At 47.6% G+C, this 19,512-nt stretch overlaps 1 protein-coding gene across 1 annotated transcript in view; it reads right to left on the bottom strand.

Annotated features, from left to right (window-relative positions):
- The window catches only part of LOC146788643 (putative cation-transporting ATPase 13A4), a 383,399-nt gene that overhangs the window by 78,101 nt on the left and 285,786 nt on the right, over nucleotides 1-19,512 (bottom strand). The window contains 3 exon segments of the mRNA XM_085635852.1: nucleotides 7,729-7,787; nucleotides 7,789-7,809; nucleotides 16,451-16,573. Coding sequence (XP_085491978.1) covers nucleotides 7,729-7,787; nucleotides 7,789-7,809; nucleotides 16,451-16,573 — 203 coding nt within the window.

Genomic DNA, 19,512 nt, shown 5'->3' with positions numbered 1-19,512 from the left:
AGGATAAGCTGGGTGTCGTCAGCATAATTAAAAACACGGCAATCCAGATTGGATAGGGTGGACACTAAGGGTTGCAAATAGATATTAAAGAGCAAAGGGGACAGCGCAGAGCCCTGTGGTACACCACATGGGATAACACCTCTCTTGGAGGAGCAATCACCAAGCTGCACCCTTTGCGAGCGCCCAGAGAGAAAGGATTTTAGCCAGTCAAGGGCCGTGCCCCTGATTCCCAGGTCCCTCAAACGGGTCAGCAAGATGGAGTGGCTGACCGTATCGAAAGCTGCAGAGAGATCCAAGAGCACAAGTGCGCTTGGCTCTCTCTTATCAGCATTCAATCTAAGGTCGTCAAGGACAGACAACATGACTAGCTCTGTGCTATGATAGGCTCTAAAACCTGCCTGACGTGGATGCAGCAGCTTAAATGTGTCCAAAAAATCAGAGAGGTTTTTTAGGACATGTTGCTCCATAACTTTGGCCAAAAAGGGGAGTTGTGAAATTGGCCTGTAGTTTTTCAGAACAGCCCTGTCGGCTCCTGGTTTTTTCAGTAAGGGGATAACTCTGGCCTCCTTCAGGTTACTTGGCACCTGACCAGTGGCCAGGGAGTTGTTGAGGAGCGAGAGAATCTGACATTCCAAGATTGGGCGGGCCAGCTGAAAAATCCTAGGAGGACAGGGGTCAGCCGGTGAGCCGGATTTAACTTTGTTTGTCAGGAAAGCCAACGCTTCAGCATCCAGCGGAGGAAACTGGGCAAGAAACTGAGCTGGTGAAGTTTGAGGTGACACCAGTCCTTGACTTGCAGCAGTTGCAGGAGATTTATTAATCTCAAGCAGAATATTCATCCCTTTCTGCAGGAAAAAGGACTGTAAGGTGTCAACATCGAAAGGTATTAAGGTTGATGACACATCGACCTTTCTGCTAAGTTCTTTTAAGATCTTAAAAGTTTCCTTTTGTTTATTAGGAGCATCAACAATCCGAGCCTCATAATAATCTGCTTTCCTGGAGGTGATAGCTTTCTTATAGAGCACCAGAGCAGCTTTGTAGAGAATCAGGTCCGAGGCCTTATAAGCTCTTCTCCACTGTCTCTCAGCCTTACGCAGGCTCTGTCTGTGTATCCGTAAGGTCTCGTTAAACCAGGGGGCCCCTTTGTTTTTGGGCTTAATTCTTTCGCTGCGTTCTGGTGCTAGATGGTCAATGGCCGAGAGGAGAGTATCATTAAGAGATTGGCTAGCTACGTCAATATTAGTATGGCCCTCCTCAGGCCTACGCGGGGGAAGTCTCCGAAAGAAGTCGGTGAGATTATCCGACTTGATTTTATGCCAACTTCGTACTCTCCTCCACTCTGGAGGTAAGCGAGAGGAAGGACAGTCCAAGGGGACCCAGCAAGAGATAAGAAAGTGGTCCGACCAGACACATGGGAGACAGTTTAAGAGTCTATCTTGCTGGCTAGTTGACCAAACCAGGTCAAGGGTGTGTCCCTTAGAATGAGTAGGGCCATTTACCAACTGATGGAATCCTAAGTTGGACATAGTCATGTCCAGTTGACTGGCCTGGGACTCACGGGGACTACTGTCCCAATGGAAATTAAAATCGCCCACAACCATAAGCTTTTGATATCGCGTACTAAGATCTGATATAGTATCGCCGAAATAATTGCAGAAACCTGGTGAGGTGTCCGGGGGGCGATAGACTGTCAAAAGGACAAAGCAAGAGGAGTCAAGAGTAAACTTGACTCCTAGAATCTCAGAATTGTCCGAGCTTTCTGATAGTATCATGGTGGCCTTTAGACTAGATTTGAAGAAAGTCGCCACCCCCCCACCTCTTCTATTATCTTGCCTATTGTGCCAAAAGGCATCGAAATTTGCTGGCAAGGAAGAGATGAGGTCGGGGACTGATGCATCCCCCATCCATGTTTCTGTTAAGGACAGAATATCAATATCGCCATCCTGAAGGAGGGTGAAGATTTCTAGACGGTGTTTGTGCAGAGATCTAGTGTTCAGGAGGGCTACTGTCAAGCCCGGCGGATTCGGTGGACTAGATGAAGGATGAACTGGGGGGGCAGCAAGGTGGACTGGGGTTACGGCGGGGGTCCTAAGGAGGTTTTCAGTTCCCAATATTGACAGGGTAGAAGGTTCGAGAGGGTAGGAAAAGGTGTCGAGAGACAAGAGCTCACTAGGTGAATATTTCAGCATTGGGCCAGGGTTTATGGCCCCTGGTCCCGGCAGGGCACGGACGGGCGCAGACGGGCTTGCCTTAGGCGCGCCTTCGGCGCACCCGCGGCGCACCCGCTGCGCGCGTCCGCTGCGCGTCTGCTCCAGCGCGCTGAAATGTCTTCCCCTACCGCCCTCCAACCAATCAGCTCTGCTGTGCAGCAGCTGCTAACTCCCTCCCACTCAGCACTAGACCGCGTTCAAAGCGGAACTGAGGATCAACAGGAAGCGAGTCAAATGCGTAATTTTAAAAAACACAAACGTGACTTGAGCAAGTTTAAAAAGCAATTTTACATCGGAGGCAAATATTCAGGCAAGTATTCAGTCGCTGCATTACCAAGATACATACAGCAGGACTGCCAGAGAGCTATTGGTGCATCTCTCTCTTCGTCCCTTTGTCAAATGTTATGCACCACCACTTTAAGGGCCCACCAGCCACCACTGCCTTGCAGAAATCAACAACTCAACCAAGCTTTATTATGGAGTGGTCAGAGGGTCTGAAACTTCATGCCACTCTCTATTAAAATTCTTTCAACCCCTTCAAGAGGAAGCTCAGTATAACACCTCTTTCAACACCAGTTCTAACTGGAATATGTACAGGAGGGGCCACCTTCAACTTGAATAATGATGACAGATCATCTCCCACTGCTTAAGACTCGTGATATTTGTAGTACTTTGTCCATATTTGCTCAAATGTGCATTCGTTACTCCGCCTGTCTCCGTAAGTCATCCTGGTGGGTGTGGTTCACTTCCTGGAAAACTACGAATTAATGATCTAATGTCATCAGGTGATGTAAAGCAGCCTCTAAGCTACAAAACCTAACACACAGTAAAGCGAGTTTTACATGCTTTAATCAGAAGTAATAATTCACACCCTTTCCATTAAATCAGAGAGCTGCATTTCCTGCCAAGGACAGGGCTGTGTGCACAAGGGCTCACTGCTGGCCCTACTGGCACTGCCCGAAGGAGAGTGTAGCTTCAAAAGTGAAACATACAAGGGTTTGGATAATGCTGCATACAGTGTCACCCTAAAATAAGTTAAGCAATTGGGTTAAAATAGACAAAACATTCTGGGGACCAATAATGGATATGTGAATAGCAATACAGCAAGGGGCATACTCAGCTGCGTGATATTCCAGAGCTCATTCCTGTCTTCACATAGCACTGGCATACAATATGCTGTCTAGTGCCAACATAGTAACCCTTGAACTATGGCGCAAGGGTGCCTGCATTTTAAGCAGGAGGGTTTCCATGCAGGAAGGGGCACCTTCCTGCACTAAAACAGCCCTCTGAGTCATTTTTCTCTTTCTATATGTGCTGCAGAATGAAGTACCCATAGAAAGAGGAAGTAACAAGAAGAAATTAAGATATTTCTTCTAGATACACCTCACCGGGGGAACTGTAGCATTTTGATTCATTCCCAGATTTACCACTGATTGTAAATCTGCGAATGAGTCAAACTCCATGGATGGTGTGTGGGAGTACTGTTATACTCAATGTACTAATGCTGAGGGGGTTGGCTTGTAGTCACTCCAGCTTGTGACATCTCTGCTCTGTGTCAACGCTCAGACATTTATTTGGAATGGTGAGGCGAGAGGTGGCAGTTGGAAGTGTCTGCGAGCTGGAGTTGTCGGCGAGTGGCTGCCTGCAAGGTGTTTGGATTTATCTTAAATAAAGTGACTTACTTCAGGTTAATGTGGTCGGATGCTTCTGTTTCCCTGTAACTTTGGCGACGAGGATTGGAGCTGTACTAGAAGATGTTGGTGTAGGGAATGCTGTGTGTGCCATGCTCTAGTCGTTTCGCAATACTCCTCATTGTGTGACTGGTATTGTACCTTTTGCAGCATTGAGGGACAGGGGTACTCAGAATTTGTTGAGGCCGGCTTGGTTGACACATAATCAATTCCAGTAATGTCAATGCACATGATAGTGAGCTGTCTGCAAGTAGAATTAAGGATAGTCAAACAAGAAGTAACGAAAGGTATACCATAACTAAAGGAACTAAGGGGCATTTCATCAAGGCCATGCGATAATTATCGCTCAGCGCTCCTAGCGTGAGGATAATTATCGCCAGCCAACTCTGAATTTTATCGCGGAGATAACGTGCTATCAGCAACGCTTATCTCCAAAGCGATGAAATTCAGAGCGCAAGCTGCCAATTGTGCGATTATCGCTGGAAATATAGCGATAATCGCACAAGGTTTGGTGATAGCTTGCTGATAGGGCCTCACATACTTAGCCATGATATCCACCTTCCATAGGATATCATGGCTAAGTCAATCTTGAAGCAGGCGTAAGGAAAGTAGCGATAACAGAGGTTATTGCTACTTTGATTCTCGCTCTGCAGGTTAGCGTGCCCATTGATATTCGGAGAAATGTCGCTTAGCGACATTTCTCCAGTTATGTCAGGGCAGGAACCCCCACTTTGCATCTCATTAGAGATGCAAAGATGGGCGTTGGGGGAAAGGGCGATAATGCAAGGATTCACGCGATAGCGTGACCTTGCTGATTAGGCGATGAAATTATCGCCGCTTTCTGTCTAAAAACGGACGCTAAAGCGGCGCTAATTTTCTATGCGAGGCTTGATGATATGCCGCTAAAACTGTGGTGCTGGAGAAGGATGATTATTGGTGCTACATTACCTGATGCCAAATGTGCCGAGGGTAAATTGGGGTTTGGTCCTGCTTGTTATGTGGATGAAGTAAGCAAAGACGGTTATGCTGTGGAATTGCAAAATGGACAACCGTGGAATGGCTTGAAATTAGTCATGGTGAATGGCTCCCTACAGATCTGTAATGAAACTATGGGGTACAAAATGATGACTGGTCCTTTTTTTATCTACATTGAGGAACCGTGTCTGCAAATTTCCTGGAAGATTGAAAGAGTAGATGATGACATACTCATATTTATTAGCTTTACTTTTGGGTAATGTATCTGGGTTTTTTATTTACAATTTATTTTTGTGTATTGGGAAAAGTGGGACAAGTATTATATTCAATGTTTCAACACTTTGCCCATATTTACTCAAATGTGCATTACTTACTCAGTCTGTTTCTGTAAACCGCTTTGCTATCCTAGTGGGTGTGGTTCACCTCCTTGTAAACTACAAACAAATAAATACTTTGATACATCAAGCAGCCAATAAGCTAGACTTGATGACAATGACTATGGTTTAAATCCAAAACCAAACTGTGTTTTAATTTTTTAATTGCAAGTGGCCATTCCCACAAGTTCCTGTTCAAATCATACAGCCACATGTCCTGTCATGGACAGGGCTCTTTGCTCAAGGGGTCACTGATGGTACTGCTGTGGCCGTACCGAATGTAAAGAATATACTTTTTAAAGTGAAACACCCAAGGGTTTGCATAATACTGCAAAGAGTGCAGCTCTAAGATAAGTTAAGAAATGGGGTTAAAATAAGCAAAAGCATTCTGGAGGCATGACTGGATATGTGGGTAGCACTTCTCCTGACCCTTCTCTGAGCTTAAACTAGCTGCATCTCCTGGAGTTACATTTCCCAGTCAATTGTAAAGTGGTTTAAAGTCATACTACATTCAGCACACAACAGAGAAATGTCTGCAAACAAATATTCTTGTGATGTTCACAGAATAAACAAGCATTGGCAAAACTGACAGGTCTTGCGAATATGATATCTATTGGATTTGTTGGAGTGGAGTGCACTGGAGTGGTATAGCATGACGTGGAGTGGCATTGGGCTGCATGGGGAGGAGAGGCATTGTTTTGGGTGGAGTAAAGTGGAATGGTGCACTATGGAGAGAAGTTGCATTTTGTGACATGGAGTGGCATTGTGTGGTGTGGAGTAGAGTAAAGTGGAATTTTGTGGCATGGAGTAGAGTGCAGTTAAATTGTGTAGAGTGGAGTGGAACTGAGTGGATTTGAATTGTGTGTCATGGAGTCAAATTGAGTCGTGTGGAGTTAAGAGCATGGTGTTAAGTGACATTGTGTGAGATGGAGTGGCATTGTGTGCACTGTAGTGGCATTGTGTGGCATGGAGTGGCATTTTGTGGAGTAGAGAAGAGTGACCTTATGTGTCTTGGAGTGTGGTGGCATGTGTGGTTTGCCAGCTAGCCTGGCTGAAGAAGGGTGGCATACCCTGAAACCGGTCCCAGGATGCTTTTTTCCGGTCCAGGGAGGAACTGGCCTGGCAGTTCCGTCTAGACTGTTCCCATGGGGCACAGGGTCAAGACTGATTTGCATATGGCTGGGTCCAAACTGGGGTGGCGTAGTGGGCAAAAGAACAAAAGATTTAACCCCGATCTTTTGACTGGGGTAGAATGTTTGCATTGTCAGCATTCCGATCATCATTTGTTTGCTGTAACACGTTTAGAAATATGTCTTTTTCCTACCTTAGCCATTAAGTGCATGCAGCCTGTTTCTGGGTCACATGATTGGGTGTAGTTGACAGCTGGGTGTTGTGTATTCCTTCCAGACAGCCACAAACCATAGAGAGCTTAGGTGCACCTAGATGGGCCATCGCCGTCCTTCCGTATCACAGGTGGCGTCCTCTTCGTGTTCGGAGATCTACTACTACTACTACTACTAATTAATTATGGAGGATTGTGGATTTCTAACCTGGAGTGAGAATCTTTTGTGTTGTGTTTTTACTGTGTTACTGTTTGAAGTGTTGCAAAATACTTTACACATATCCTCTAAGATAAGCCTGACTTCTCTGTTCCAAGCTACCATGGGGGTGAGAGCAGATTCATTTGGAGTTTCCTTGTGACATCATCCTGAGAAGACTTGTGATTGTCGCTTGAGAAGGGTTTCACCCCCTCAACCAGTAACCTGGCTCCAGACCAGGCCTGGGTGTAGTTCTCGGAGTTTTGTGAAGCTGGGCACAGCACTACCTGCACTTGTATAGGTTATGTCCTGCCTCCACACAAAGGGCTGCATATGCCATGTAGTTAGTCTGGAGTAGGCCTGGGCGGTGAACTTCGCTCCGTTCGCGAAGTTTGCGGAGTTTTCTGCACTTCGGTCTGATTTTGGCTGATTAATACACAGTAACTTGCTTTGCTGTACTACTACTACTAATTAATTATGGAGGATTGTGGATTGATATTTTATTGAAATCTAAAACCATGGACTCATATGCATCAGTACTCTGAATCATAACTACGTCATTGATTTGATTAGTGTTCATCGTTAATGGAGGTCTGTGGACCGGTATTGGATGTTATTGGATACATATCGATTCTTTGGATGCTTGGAATTAGTACCCTTTGTGGATTCAATTCTTGATGAATTTTTGCCCTGACGAAGTCCCATTGGAACAAAACGCATTGGCTGTGGTTGGATTTTAGAGATTAAGAACAAGAATAAAGGATAATTTTGGATAAATTGGAAGCGATTTTTTGACTTCATTCTCTGGTGCACCGTCCCTTTCTTTAAAGACTTGCACATGAGTTACCTGTACTGATGCTGAACATCTCTGTGCTGCATTAGGATCATTTTGATTTCAACACAATAAACTCTGCATGAAAGGAACAAAAGCAGAACATACTCTAGTTTTTGGAACTCTTCGATCAAGCTGGTTTTCTGTTGTGGAGACATTCTGGCAAAAAACAACCCCGTTAAGAAGCAACTGCAAAGACAAAAACAAGACATGATGACTCAGGGACTCGAAAGCAGGAGGAAATGAGGGTAAACAAAGTGGACTTTTATTAAAGCTGGGATTCATCGGAGAATACACATTCTGGCTGGGTGTTTTGATCTTTGGAATACTTGTATGGACCCAATCATGTGACTTCATATCAAATGTAGTATTTGTCAACTGGTTTGATATGACTCGGAGAAGTCAGTTTTAAATCTGTGAACTGAGGCAGCTGAAAATACCTTCAAGCAGCACCGGGAAATGGAGGTAAAATGATTTGCCTTGGATCACACAATTTAGGTCAGTTATGGTCTGCAGGGTCTAGACCCAGACCCCTGTTGACATACCCAACCTCATTTTATTTACCAGGTTTCGAATGCACCAATTTGATGCCTGAAGAGCACGTTAAAGCCCATTTATGAAGAGACAACCAATCCATGGAAAACTTATATGAAGGAAGCAGTCGAAACATTGGGCCTCGCAACAGAAAACTGGGAAAAGAGCCAATCGAAAAGGCCCTCAGCAAACACACCTCCCAAGTGTCACGGGAAGCAGACCTAGCAAACTACACAGCAAGGGGAGGGCTTCCGGGTCTGATAGCATCATATAAGGAGCATAGATTACAGCCCCACCTGAAGCAAGCAGTGGGAGGAAGGCTTTCAAAAAACCTCCAATGGGCCAGTGCCCCTTCCAACCCCAAAAAACCCCTGGATGGAAACCCCTGGCCTCTATAAACCAGGTGCAGACTCTGTAATTACAAACAGAAGTTTCTGCTACATGAGGCCGCTGCTGCCCCGGAATGCTACAACAACGGCAGAAGCTCCTAAAAGCAATGTGCCTCTCTAAAGGGGTTCGGACATGCAACGAAGCGCTAACAGTTCTGTCTGCCTGCACCCCGCCCTGGCCACATTTGGGAAATATACGGCTGACTTGCGTGTTCGGTTATCAGAGAAAGAAGGTTTGGTCGACATCTGAAGAGCTTGTTATGTTATGTTATGTTATCATGTTTGCCAGTGGCCCGGTGGCAGTGGGCTGACCGGTAAACGCTTGGAGAGCTCGTCACCATTTCCCTGCACTCCGCCCCCGCTGATTACGAGCGTAGGCGCTATTATGTTTGCACTGCATTTTTAAATTGCCACTAACTTGTTTTCAAAGTTTGTGCAGGTTCTTACCTAATTCTGCTTTCAGAGGTGGGTTGCTAGCTTGGGTTGGCGTGTTTGCGGGCTCCCAGCGGCAGCGTGCGCCATCTTTGGTTGGGCTGACTTTCCATCCTAGCCCTGCCCCTCCACCACCGCTCCGCCCCTATTTAGGAGCGCGATCCTCTCCCCCTTCGTGTTTGCTAGTGGCCCGGTGGCAGTGGGCTGACCGGTAAACGCTTGGAGAGCTCGTCACCATTTCCCTGCACTCCGCCCCCGCTGATTACGAGCGTAGGCGCTATTATGTTTGCACTGCATTTTTAAATTGCCACTAACTTGTTTTCAAAGTTTGTGCAGGTTCTTACCTAATTCTGCTTTCAGAGGTGGGTTGCTAGCTTGGGTTGGCGTGTTTGCGGGCTCCCAGCGGCAGCATGCGCCATCTTTGGTTGGGCTGACTTTCCATCCTAGCCCTGCCCCTCCACCACCGCTCCGCCCCTATTTAGGAGCGCGATCCTCTCCCCCTTCGTGTTTGCCAGTGGCCCGGTGGCAGTGGGCTGACCGGTAAACGCTTGGAGAGCTCGTCACCATTTCCCTGCACTCCGTCCCCGCTGATTACGAGCGTAGGCGCTATTATGTTTGCACTGCATTTTTAAATTGCCACTAACTTGTTTTCAAAGTTTGTGCAGGTTCTTACCTAATTCTGCTTTCAGAGGTGGGTTGCTAGCTTGGGTTGGTGTGTTTGCGGGCTCCCAGCGGCCGCGTGCCATCTTTGGTTGGGCTGACTTTCCATCCTAGCCCTGCCCCTCCACCACCGCTCCGCCCCTATTTAGGAGCGCGATCCTCTCCCCCTTCGTGTTTGCCAGTGGCCCGGTGGCAGTGGGCTGACCGGTAAACGCTTGGAGAGCTCGTCACCATTTCCCTGCACTCCGCCCCCGCTGATTACGAGCGTAGGCGCTATTATGTTTGCACTGCATTTTTAAATTGCCACTAACTTGTTTTCAAAGTTTGTGCAGGTTCTTACCTAATTCTGCTTTCAGAGGTGGGTTGCTAGCTTGGGTTGGCGTGTTTGCGGGCTCCCAGCGGCAGCTTGCGCCATCTTTGGTTGGGCTGACTTTCCATCCTAGCCCTGCCCCTCCACCACCGCTCCGCCCCTATTTAGGAGCGCGATCCTCTCCCCCTTCGTGTTTGCCAGTGGCCCGGTGGCAGTGGGCTGACCGGTAAACGCTTGGAGAGCTCGTCACCATTTCCCTGCACTCCGCCCCCGCTGATTACAAGCGTAGGCGCTATTATGTTTGCACTGCATTTTTAAATTGCCACTAACTTGTTTTCAAAGTTTGTGCAGGTTCTTACCTAATTCTGCTTTCAGAGGTGGGTTGCTAGCTTGGGTTGGCGTGTTTGCGGGCTCCCAGCGGCAGCGTGCGCCATCTTTGGTTGGGCTGACTTTCCATCCTAGCCCTGCCCCTCCACCACCGCTCCGCCCCTATTTAATCGAGCAGTATGCGTCAGCGCAGCGGACGAGCGCAGCGGGCGCGACGAAGGCGCGCCGGAGTTGCGCCTGAGTTAAGCCCGTCTGCGCCCGTCCGCGGCCGACCGGGGCTAGGGGCACGAGACGCTGCCTGTCTAATTACGTATCCGCCAGCCCAACTATTCTCCTATTGGGCCCCAGGAGTCGTTGACCCCCTAGTAACTACTTACCTGAGACAGCTTGGTCTATTTACCCCCCCTCCTCATCGTCCTCCCACGATCTCTCCACATTTAGTTTTATCACCCACAATGTCTCCTATTGCCCTCCTACCCCCATCAGTCCCTCCTGCTCCGCTATGTAGTACCTCAGCCACGCTCCTAAACACTAGGTCTGCGGTCAATCATCAGTACGAGCTATTTGATTACATCGATACTCACGAACCAGACCTCTTATTCCTAACTGAGACCTGGTTCAAGGCTGACTCCCTACCCAATGTGTTAGCTGCATTGCCCCCTCCATATTCCGCCATTCGAGCGGACCGTCCAGAGGGCAAACGGGGTGGTGGAGTGGACTTAATAGCTCGGACTGATTTCAGCTTTCAGATTCTCCCTTCCCCACCTATTCCTGACGTGGACTATCTCGTAGCCCGCTCGACCCTCCATCAGGCACCCCTCACATTTGTCCTAATCTACCGCCCTCCTCAACCTACCCCTTCTTTTCTCCCAAGTATTCAGGCTCTCCTGGCTACTCTGGTGATTAACAACTCATCAGTACTAGTCTTAGGGGACCTAAACTTCTGGCCCTATGACCCTGCTGAGAGTCTCCAATCTAAAGAGTTCACTGATCTTATGATCACCTTGAATTTTTCATCGCTCATCCAAAGTTCCACCCACATACATGGTCATATGTTGGATAAAATCTGGGCATTAAATATTCCATCTACATCCCCTACAATATCTCCGTGCTCTTGGTCAGATCATTCCATCATTACCTTCTCCCTCGCACTGACCCCGATGGCCAAACCCCCGCTTCCCAAAAACACCTGGGCCAGGAAATGGGGCAAAACCGACATGCCCTCTATCTGTTCAACCTTGGCCAAAACTAGTCCCGACCTCACAGGTCTCGCAGCTACTTCCCAACTGGCCGCTATCAACAACTGGCTGACCCTGGCGGGTGATGAGTTCGCCCCCCTGAGGCGGCTCACAGTCAAGCGGGCCCATGCAGCCAATCGATGGTTTACTCCAGACCTAAAAGGAAAGAAATTAGCTGCAAGGAGAGCTGAGCGAGCTTGGAGAAGAACCTATAGTCCCGCGCTAAAGACAACCTATTTGTCTGTCTTAAAAACCTATAAAAAGGGCATTCTTGAGGCCAAAACCGAGTTCTATACGAGCAGGATAATGGCAGCAGAGTCCCACTCGAAGGAAATCTTCTCCACGGTCCATGAACTGGCATCATCCAGCAGAGCAACGGCTACTATTACCCCCTCTCAGTCCCTCTGTAACTCGCTCAACGAGTTCTTTATTGACAAAGTGGCCAAAATCAAATTTAACATCTCCCCGCCTTCCCCTATATTTGTCAATCCCTCCCCACCCCCCACGGCCCCTAAACTAAATTTCATTCCACTGCTAACCAATGACACACTCCCCCCGTTGCTTCATCGGGTTAAATCGGGTTCCCCCCTAGATTTTGCCCCAGCCCATATTCTTAGGGAAATCTACCTAACTTGCCCTACTCCACCTCTCACTCTTCTCAATGACTCGCTAAGGAAAGGAATTGTCCCCAGTTTACACAAATCAGCGGTTGTTATACCTATCATTAAAAAACCTGATGCCGATTCATCCTCCCCCTCCAACTACCGCCCCATTTCCCTTCTGCCTTATCTAGCAAAAGTCCTTGAAACCCACGTCACGACTACCTTAAGCACCCATGTAGAGACTAATCACTGCCTCTCCCCTTGTCAAGCAGGCTTCCGTTCCCTGCACTCCACGGAGAAGGTGGTGATCTCGGTAATGGATGAGCTGCGTGAAGGTATTGACATTAACCTTCCGCAAGCCCTGATCCTATTGGACCTGTCCGCCGCCTTTGACACGGTGGACCACTCCATCCTCCTTAACCGTGTCAGGGCGGCGGGCATAGAAGGCTTGGCCTTCTCGTGGATTGAGTCCTTCCTTGCAGGGAGGGCTCAAGCGGTCCACTTGGCCGATTTCACCGCGACCCCCTGTAAGGTGGAGTGCGGGGTTCCTCAGGGCTCATCACTCTCCCCTCTCTTATTTAACTTATACATTTATCCCCTCATTTTTTCGTTACAACAGCTGGAGGTCACGGTGTTTAATTACGCCGATGACCTCCAGCTAATCTTTAACCTTTCCAATTCTTCCTCATCTGCTCTTAACGTCCAGACAGTTATGACATTTATTCAGGATTGGATGAACTGCAACCACCTCAAACTCAACCCGGACAAGACCAAGTTGGTCTTGACCGGAGGTGGTTGCAGCCCGTGGTCTCCTTCCTGCTGGCCTCTATCACTTGGTGTCCCCCCTCCTCCCGTTCCTAAAGTCAAAACTCTTGGGATTCTCCTGAACTCACAACTTTCTGTCCACTCACAAGTTGGTTCAGTGGTTTCCTCTTGTTTTTTTTCCCTCAGGATAATCAGGAAAGTCTCTCGCTTCTTTTCTTTTTCTGCTTTAAAGATCATTGTGTTGGCCATGGTACTATCGCGCATTGACTATGGCAACATTATCTACAATGGGGCTCCTGCTTATGCGATTCACCGCTTACAGTTGATACAGAATCAGGCTGCCCGCCTGATTCATGGCCTACCTAGATACCATCGGGCCACTCCACTGCTTAAAGCACTGCACTGGCTCCCGGTGAGAGAGCGCGCCCTTTTTAAACTTGGCTGCCTCACCTTTCAGGCTAGGTCGGGTACCGCCCCTGAATTCATATGCTCCGCTATTAAGCCCTATCTCCCTGGCCGAGAACTTCGCTCCACCCATATGGCTCACTTGGCCACTCCCCGCTTCAAGAAACAGAAGTCTGGCGGAGCGAAGTTCGCTGTTCTCGCTCCGCTCTTTTGGAATTCCCTTCCTGCTGCCCTTCGCACATCGCTTTCCTACGTACAGTTTCGGAAGGACCTTAAAACCTTCCTATTCGGGCGAGCTTACACTGCCTAGCCCTCCGCTGCTGACGACCACTGCATCACACAAAGCGCCATGAAACCGCATGGTAAAAGTGCGCTCAATAAATGCTTTTAAATTCAAATTAAATTCAAATTATCATGGGTTTTGTTAAGCGCTCAGCTACTCAAGCAGAGTGTCCCGGCGCTGACAGACCCGAGACCATAAAGCTTCTGCGGGGAGGAAAACTTATAGGCTAAACAGCCATGTTTTGAGCTTGCATAGCAGCAACGTAAATAAACAGCAAATAGATTTGCTTTTCAATTCACTTCAGTTTCACACTTCCTCCTCCCGATGCCTTCAAGACATTTAATTGGACATTTATTTTATAATTGCTGCAAAATAATTCCTTTTGTTTTTTTAAGATGAACACGTATTTCGAAACAGTTTAATCATGGCATTCGGCTGAATTTAACTCAAGTTTTCTATTTGCAAATGTAAGAAATATTGCAAGTGGTTTTAGGTAAAGGTGCAATAACATTTTTCATTCATTCGCACACCCAACCTACCCCTTTGGTCACAGAAACAGAACAGAAAATAACCTCATCATTCTCATCATTAGCCCATTGAAAAAATCCCCTGTGAAATACCCTTACATTTACACATTTAGAAATATTCCTATATTTAATACATTTTATTATGTTGTGGTGTTCACAAGCAGTTCTGCTGATACACCTGTAAGTCCATGATGTGATGCTCTGCTATTTCCTACCTTCTGGGTTATAACATATTCTGATAATTTTGAGTCAAAGAAAGTACATGCGTGTTTACACATGAATGTACATTTGCCAAAGTGCCAGGTGGAGCAAAGGTGACATCACATGACTTTTAGTCCCAACACAGGAGGTAACACCACATGTAGCTTGTCTAGCTTTTTTCACATTGCATTGGGGGTTTACTAAGGACACCCCACATTAGCACCTCCCCAGACTTGCAGCCCGACTTAGAAATTTGGCAGGCAGTGCAAATAAAATGCCAGTTTGGGAGAAAATGAAAACATTTGGGGGCATATCTACAATGACAGCGATAAATAAGTGCAAAGCACGCTTAGCGCTTTGTTATTTATCGCCGTCCATCTCTGGAATTTCTCGCCCTGCTAACGCGTTAATAACAACGCGTTAGTCCAGGGCGATAAAAATTCCAGAGATAGCGGGGAAATCGCCATTTTGCATGGAACATCGCTGGTTCGATGTTCCCTGCAAAACAACGATAACCTTGCTGATACGACCCATGGGTCGTATCCGCATAATCCACCCAAATGTTAGGGATAGGGAAGTCTGCTTTTTAGCAGACGTTAGTTTATGGAGAAAACAGCGGTTTTCGTCCAAAACTAACGTCTGCTAAAATGCGTGGGAAGCCTTATAAATATATTGCGATGTGAACATCAGCGATATTTACAAGGTGACGCCCACTTTGCATCTCATTAGAGGCGTTGGGTAAAAGGGTGCTAACATGCGCTAATGCATGTTAGCACCCTCTTGTTAGTAGAGCGATAGTTTTAACTCCACTTTTTTGGCTTTAAAAGCCAAAAAAGCGGAGATAAAGCCCATGTAAATATGCCCCGTAGTGTGTTACCGCCACCTGAAAGATGGCGGTAACGCACCAAACTTGCAGTGCCATCGGATGAACCAGTATGACGACGATTGATCGTGAAGATTCAGGGATCACGGTTGGTGGTGATCTCCACACATGGTGGTCTTGTGTGTCAGGGTGGTGGATGTAATATCTTTCTCCACCCTGTTGGACAGAGTAAAGACCGCCAAGGTACAGATCGGTCCTATATTTGAAGTGAACCATGCTAATATCTCCCACTCACTTGTCTAGTGCTTGTATCTTTCTCCTTGAGTTCTTGAAGTCTGCCCCTTACTCACCAGACGTTCCTTTAAATGTCTCCAATGCAGGTCAGTTGTTGCACTGATATCAGATAATGATCCCATGTCTTGAAGAGTACTGTAAGGGATTCTCCCACTAATGTCCTTCTCTGTCAGTCCAGCAAAGGTCTCCTGAGCTGGGTCTCTATCACTGAATGTGAATGACCCCCCCTTCAGTGTAATGGACTCTTCTCAGGAATGCACTCTTTATTCTTGTTCTTCTCTCTCTCTCTCTCTGAAGATGTCAGTGTGTTGTCCTGTTTGATGCAATCACCCTCTGTCACGTCTGTCAAAGAGTAAACATTGGTATCTCCAGTGCTATGTGCATCACACCCTCTCTTGTGTCCAATTGAAACCTAAACAGCATCGGCAAGCACAGCCCATGGTAAGTCACTGCTTTGCTGCCTTCTTCACTCCACCAGGCCTTGGACTCACAGGCTCCCTCAGCTTCCTGCTCAACAGGTTGCACAGATCTCTCTTCCTTTGTTATGCTTGCTGCATCAGGGACGTGTAAGCAGCACAGCAGAGCCCCTATGCATTGGTTTTACCTACACAGGCACCTTCAAGGTCACCAGCCTGGAGCTCAAGGGTGTTCCAGATATATTTTACTCTCACTCTCTTCCATTGGTCATTACTGGCTTATTCAGTGACTCTACTAGGCACTGCCAGCTTCCCCTTCCTAACTTCCAACCATACCAACCCTCTGGGCATGTCCGCAGTTCGCTGAGGACACAAAACTTGGAGCACCTATGATGGGGAGCAGCGGTGGCTCAATGGATCTTTACAGTCTTTTATCAACTTGCACTCTCTATATTGGCTAGAACTGTACCAGATTAATAGAGTCCATCAATAGTTCAGATTCAGATCCCTATGACAGTTCCATGTTTTCCCAGACCTCACCTTGATAAAGATTAATGCATAAACTATTCCAAAATTGAAAACGAAAGACACATCACTGTACTTTGGCATATATTCAACACTTACTTTTGGGAGCATGCTGTAGAAATGCTGCACTATGACCTGATAGGATTCCCCACTCAGGGCAAAATAGAATTCACTCTCAGCATGCTTAAGGGCGGGGACTTCATCCATCTTAATGAACATGTCCTGTTGACAAAGAGGTAGAATCAGATATGTGAATAGATAATATTTTAATATTTTGTTGAAACAAATCAGGATACCTTCAGAGCCAAAACAAAGCATAAAACACGCACGTTGGAGTGAATCTTGGTTGGACTTTTCACAAAATCAAATAAGAGTTCTCTCACCTCACTCACCACTTAATTCACTCTCCCAGGTGCTTGTATGAGAGCAGCAAATGCTCCAACCACTCATTATTGTGTAAACAAAGGTTTAAAGGGGCCAGAGTTACCAATAAGTAGGGCACCAGAGTGCATCAAGCAAAGTTACTGCGCGGCATTGCGTCACATGAAGAGGACAGAACTGTGTTGCATCTTCAAAGAAATACGGCAGTTCTTCTCTCTCCATGAGTTGGCACACTTGGTGCTGCCCAGTGCCAATGCAGAGATTCTCACACCATAGTGCAAGGGTGGCTGTGTTGTGATCAGGCTAGTTGCTGTGCCAGGAGGAGTATCTTCCTCAATAAAAACCAGTGGCGACTGGTGACATTTAAAAGTCGTGCTGCGTAAGCTTTATGTGGGAGTGTACCGCGGCGAGCCAGCGTAGCAAGCGAGCCTGAACGACCTAAAGGGGGTTCGAGGGGGTAATCCCCCAAAGATTTATTTTTAAGAAGAATGGGCAAACTGGGACATCTTAAGGATTTTGGGGGACCTGTGCCAAAACATATCTAGGGGGGGGCCTGTTAGGAACACCTGTGAATATATGGTCCAGTTTCAGCTGTTTCATGTCCTCTTTGACTAGGTTACTGACAGTGCACAGCCATTCCTCCAAAATTCTAAATGTGTTTACATCTATAATATTCATGCATAGCGATGACATGTGTTTTCAATATTGCAACTGATGTCGGTATCATTACTGGCACCGGAGTCACCCCATCACTGCCAGCAGCATCGCTGTCACTACGCTTGCTGCCAAAAGCGTCGCTGCCCGTACCACTGCCCTTACGATCTCTCTCAGCAGTACAGCCGCCAGCATGCAGGCACCGCTACTACTATTATCGCTGCCGAAAGCGTCACTGCCAGTACCATTACGATCTCCCTCAACAGTACTGCTGCCGTCACCTCTCTTGCTGCCAAAGCGTCGCTGGCTGTACCGTCGCCCTTATGATCTCTCTCAGCAGTACAGCCGCCAGCATGCAGGCACCGCTACTACTATTATCGGTTCCAACTGTCACAGAAGTATTATCAGTCCCACTGCTACTGCCACCAGCCTGCAAGCCTCACTGACAGTAACGCTGCACTTGCCATCTCTCTCAGCAGTGCGACTGCCACCAGCAGCAGCATGCACAAACCTGTGCTATTATTATCGCTGCCAAAAATGTAAGTGCCTTTACCACTGCCCTTATGCTCTCTCTCAGATGTGCCACTGCCAGCAGTGCACGCTTCCCTTCTACTACTGTCGCTGCCAACACCATCACTTCCAGTAACACCCCCATGGTCATCTCTCTCAGCAGCATTACCGGTACCACTGTTATCAGCTCCAGCATGCTAGCTCAGAGGCCAGTACCACTGCCTATGTCATCTCTCACAGGAGTATCAGTGGGTCTGCAGAAAGGCCAGAGGACACTATCACCTACAGATGGGAACACAGGCCAGCAGCCTAGCAATGCTCTTAGTCTTGAGTTATTGATTAAGGGCCGGGGCACCGCTCAAGGCAGCCTCGCCCACCCCTCCGGCTGCGCTCTTTCTATCGCCAACCAGTAGTTTGCCAGTCAGACCACAACAGCTGCCTTCCCCAGGCCTGCTGGGCCGTTTAATTTAAGTGAAGCCTGCAGGAGACCGAATCAAAAATTACTAGTTGTCTCGTGGCAGCGGAATTGACTGGAAAGGGAAGGGACTTTCCACGCAGCAGTTGCATTTCTTTTCTTTGAAATACATTAGCATACAGTATTTTCTTGTACAGAAACTTAACTAACCAGTCGTGGCCGGCATGACGGGCAGGTGAGGGGATCGTGTGGTGGGGTGAGCGTGGGGGGAGGAGGCTGGAGGGGTTTAATTAAAATAAAACGTATTTTCCCCGGCTCCTGCGCTTTCCTGCTGCCGCAGCTCTCCTCATAAAGCAGCCGCTCGCAGGCAGCCACCCTCCTCTTCCCTCCGCCAATCACAATGCTGCAATGGCAGTGTTGTGATTGGTGTGGACAGCACCCAGCCGGGCGCCTAATGGGAGGCCATATTCCCAAAAGGGAGAGTGTACAAGACTGCTTTGGATGGCCCCAGAGGGCTGTCTTAAACAGTCAGGGGCCACAACAGTGGGCTAGCCATGTCTCCCCTGCTTTCCAGCAGACCCAACAACCAGTGCGAGAAGCAGAAACATAAAATGGTAGTGAAGATCTCTACTTTTGGATGTAGTCTATGAAATGCAAGTCAAAAAGCTCCAGCAGTGGGACGCTGAGGGCCGTAGTGTAGCCGAAGACAGCTTCACAAGGCTATATACCCCTTTGGCGAAAGACAGCTGAAAAGGATTTTTTGCTGCTGAGAAGAATATAGAGGAAGAGGCCGCAAAGCTAATCCAATCGGCGATGTATCTCAGGAGGATAGGTGAACAGGTTGGTCTTGTTCTCCTACTGGTTCTCACAGAAGTTTTTGACCACACATTTTCTAGATCTTTAGATATGGGATTTGGACACCTGGGCACCTATAGTAGCCCAACTAAAGATCTAGGAGTGGGGGGACTCCTCCAGGCATTCACTCAAGCTGGGTCCAATGTGCAGGTTCAAGAAGGGGGGAACTTTTTGTGTCCCTGTTGCTCTGAACTGGAGGCCAGCAAACTAGCCCTTGGAGTTACTCTGGTAGTCCTGGGTACAGGTGAAGATCCATGGCTCAACAGCAGGGAATGCCTTTGAGGGTTCAAGGCAGACTGCAAGCAGAAAAGCTGTAATTCCAGCTACTGAAAATCAGTCTTGAAGA

This window comes from Triturus cristatus, chromosome 11 (genome assembly GCF_964204655.1).
Source record: "Triturus cristatus chromosome 11, aTriCri1.1, whole genome shotgun sequence".
NCBI classification, from domain to species: domain Eukaryota; kingdom Metazoa; phylum Chordata; class Amphibia; order Caudata; family Salamandridae; genus Triturus; species Triturus cristatus.
Note: the sequence above shows the minus strand (reverse complement) of the source record. Positions and strands in the feature narration are given on the sequence as shown.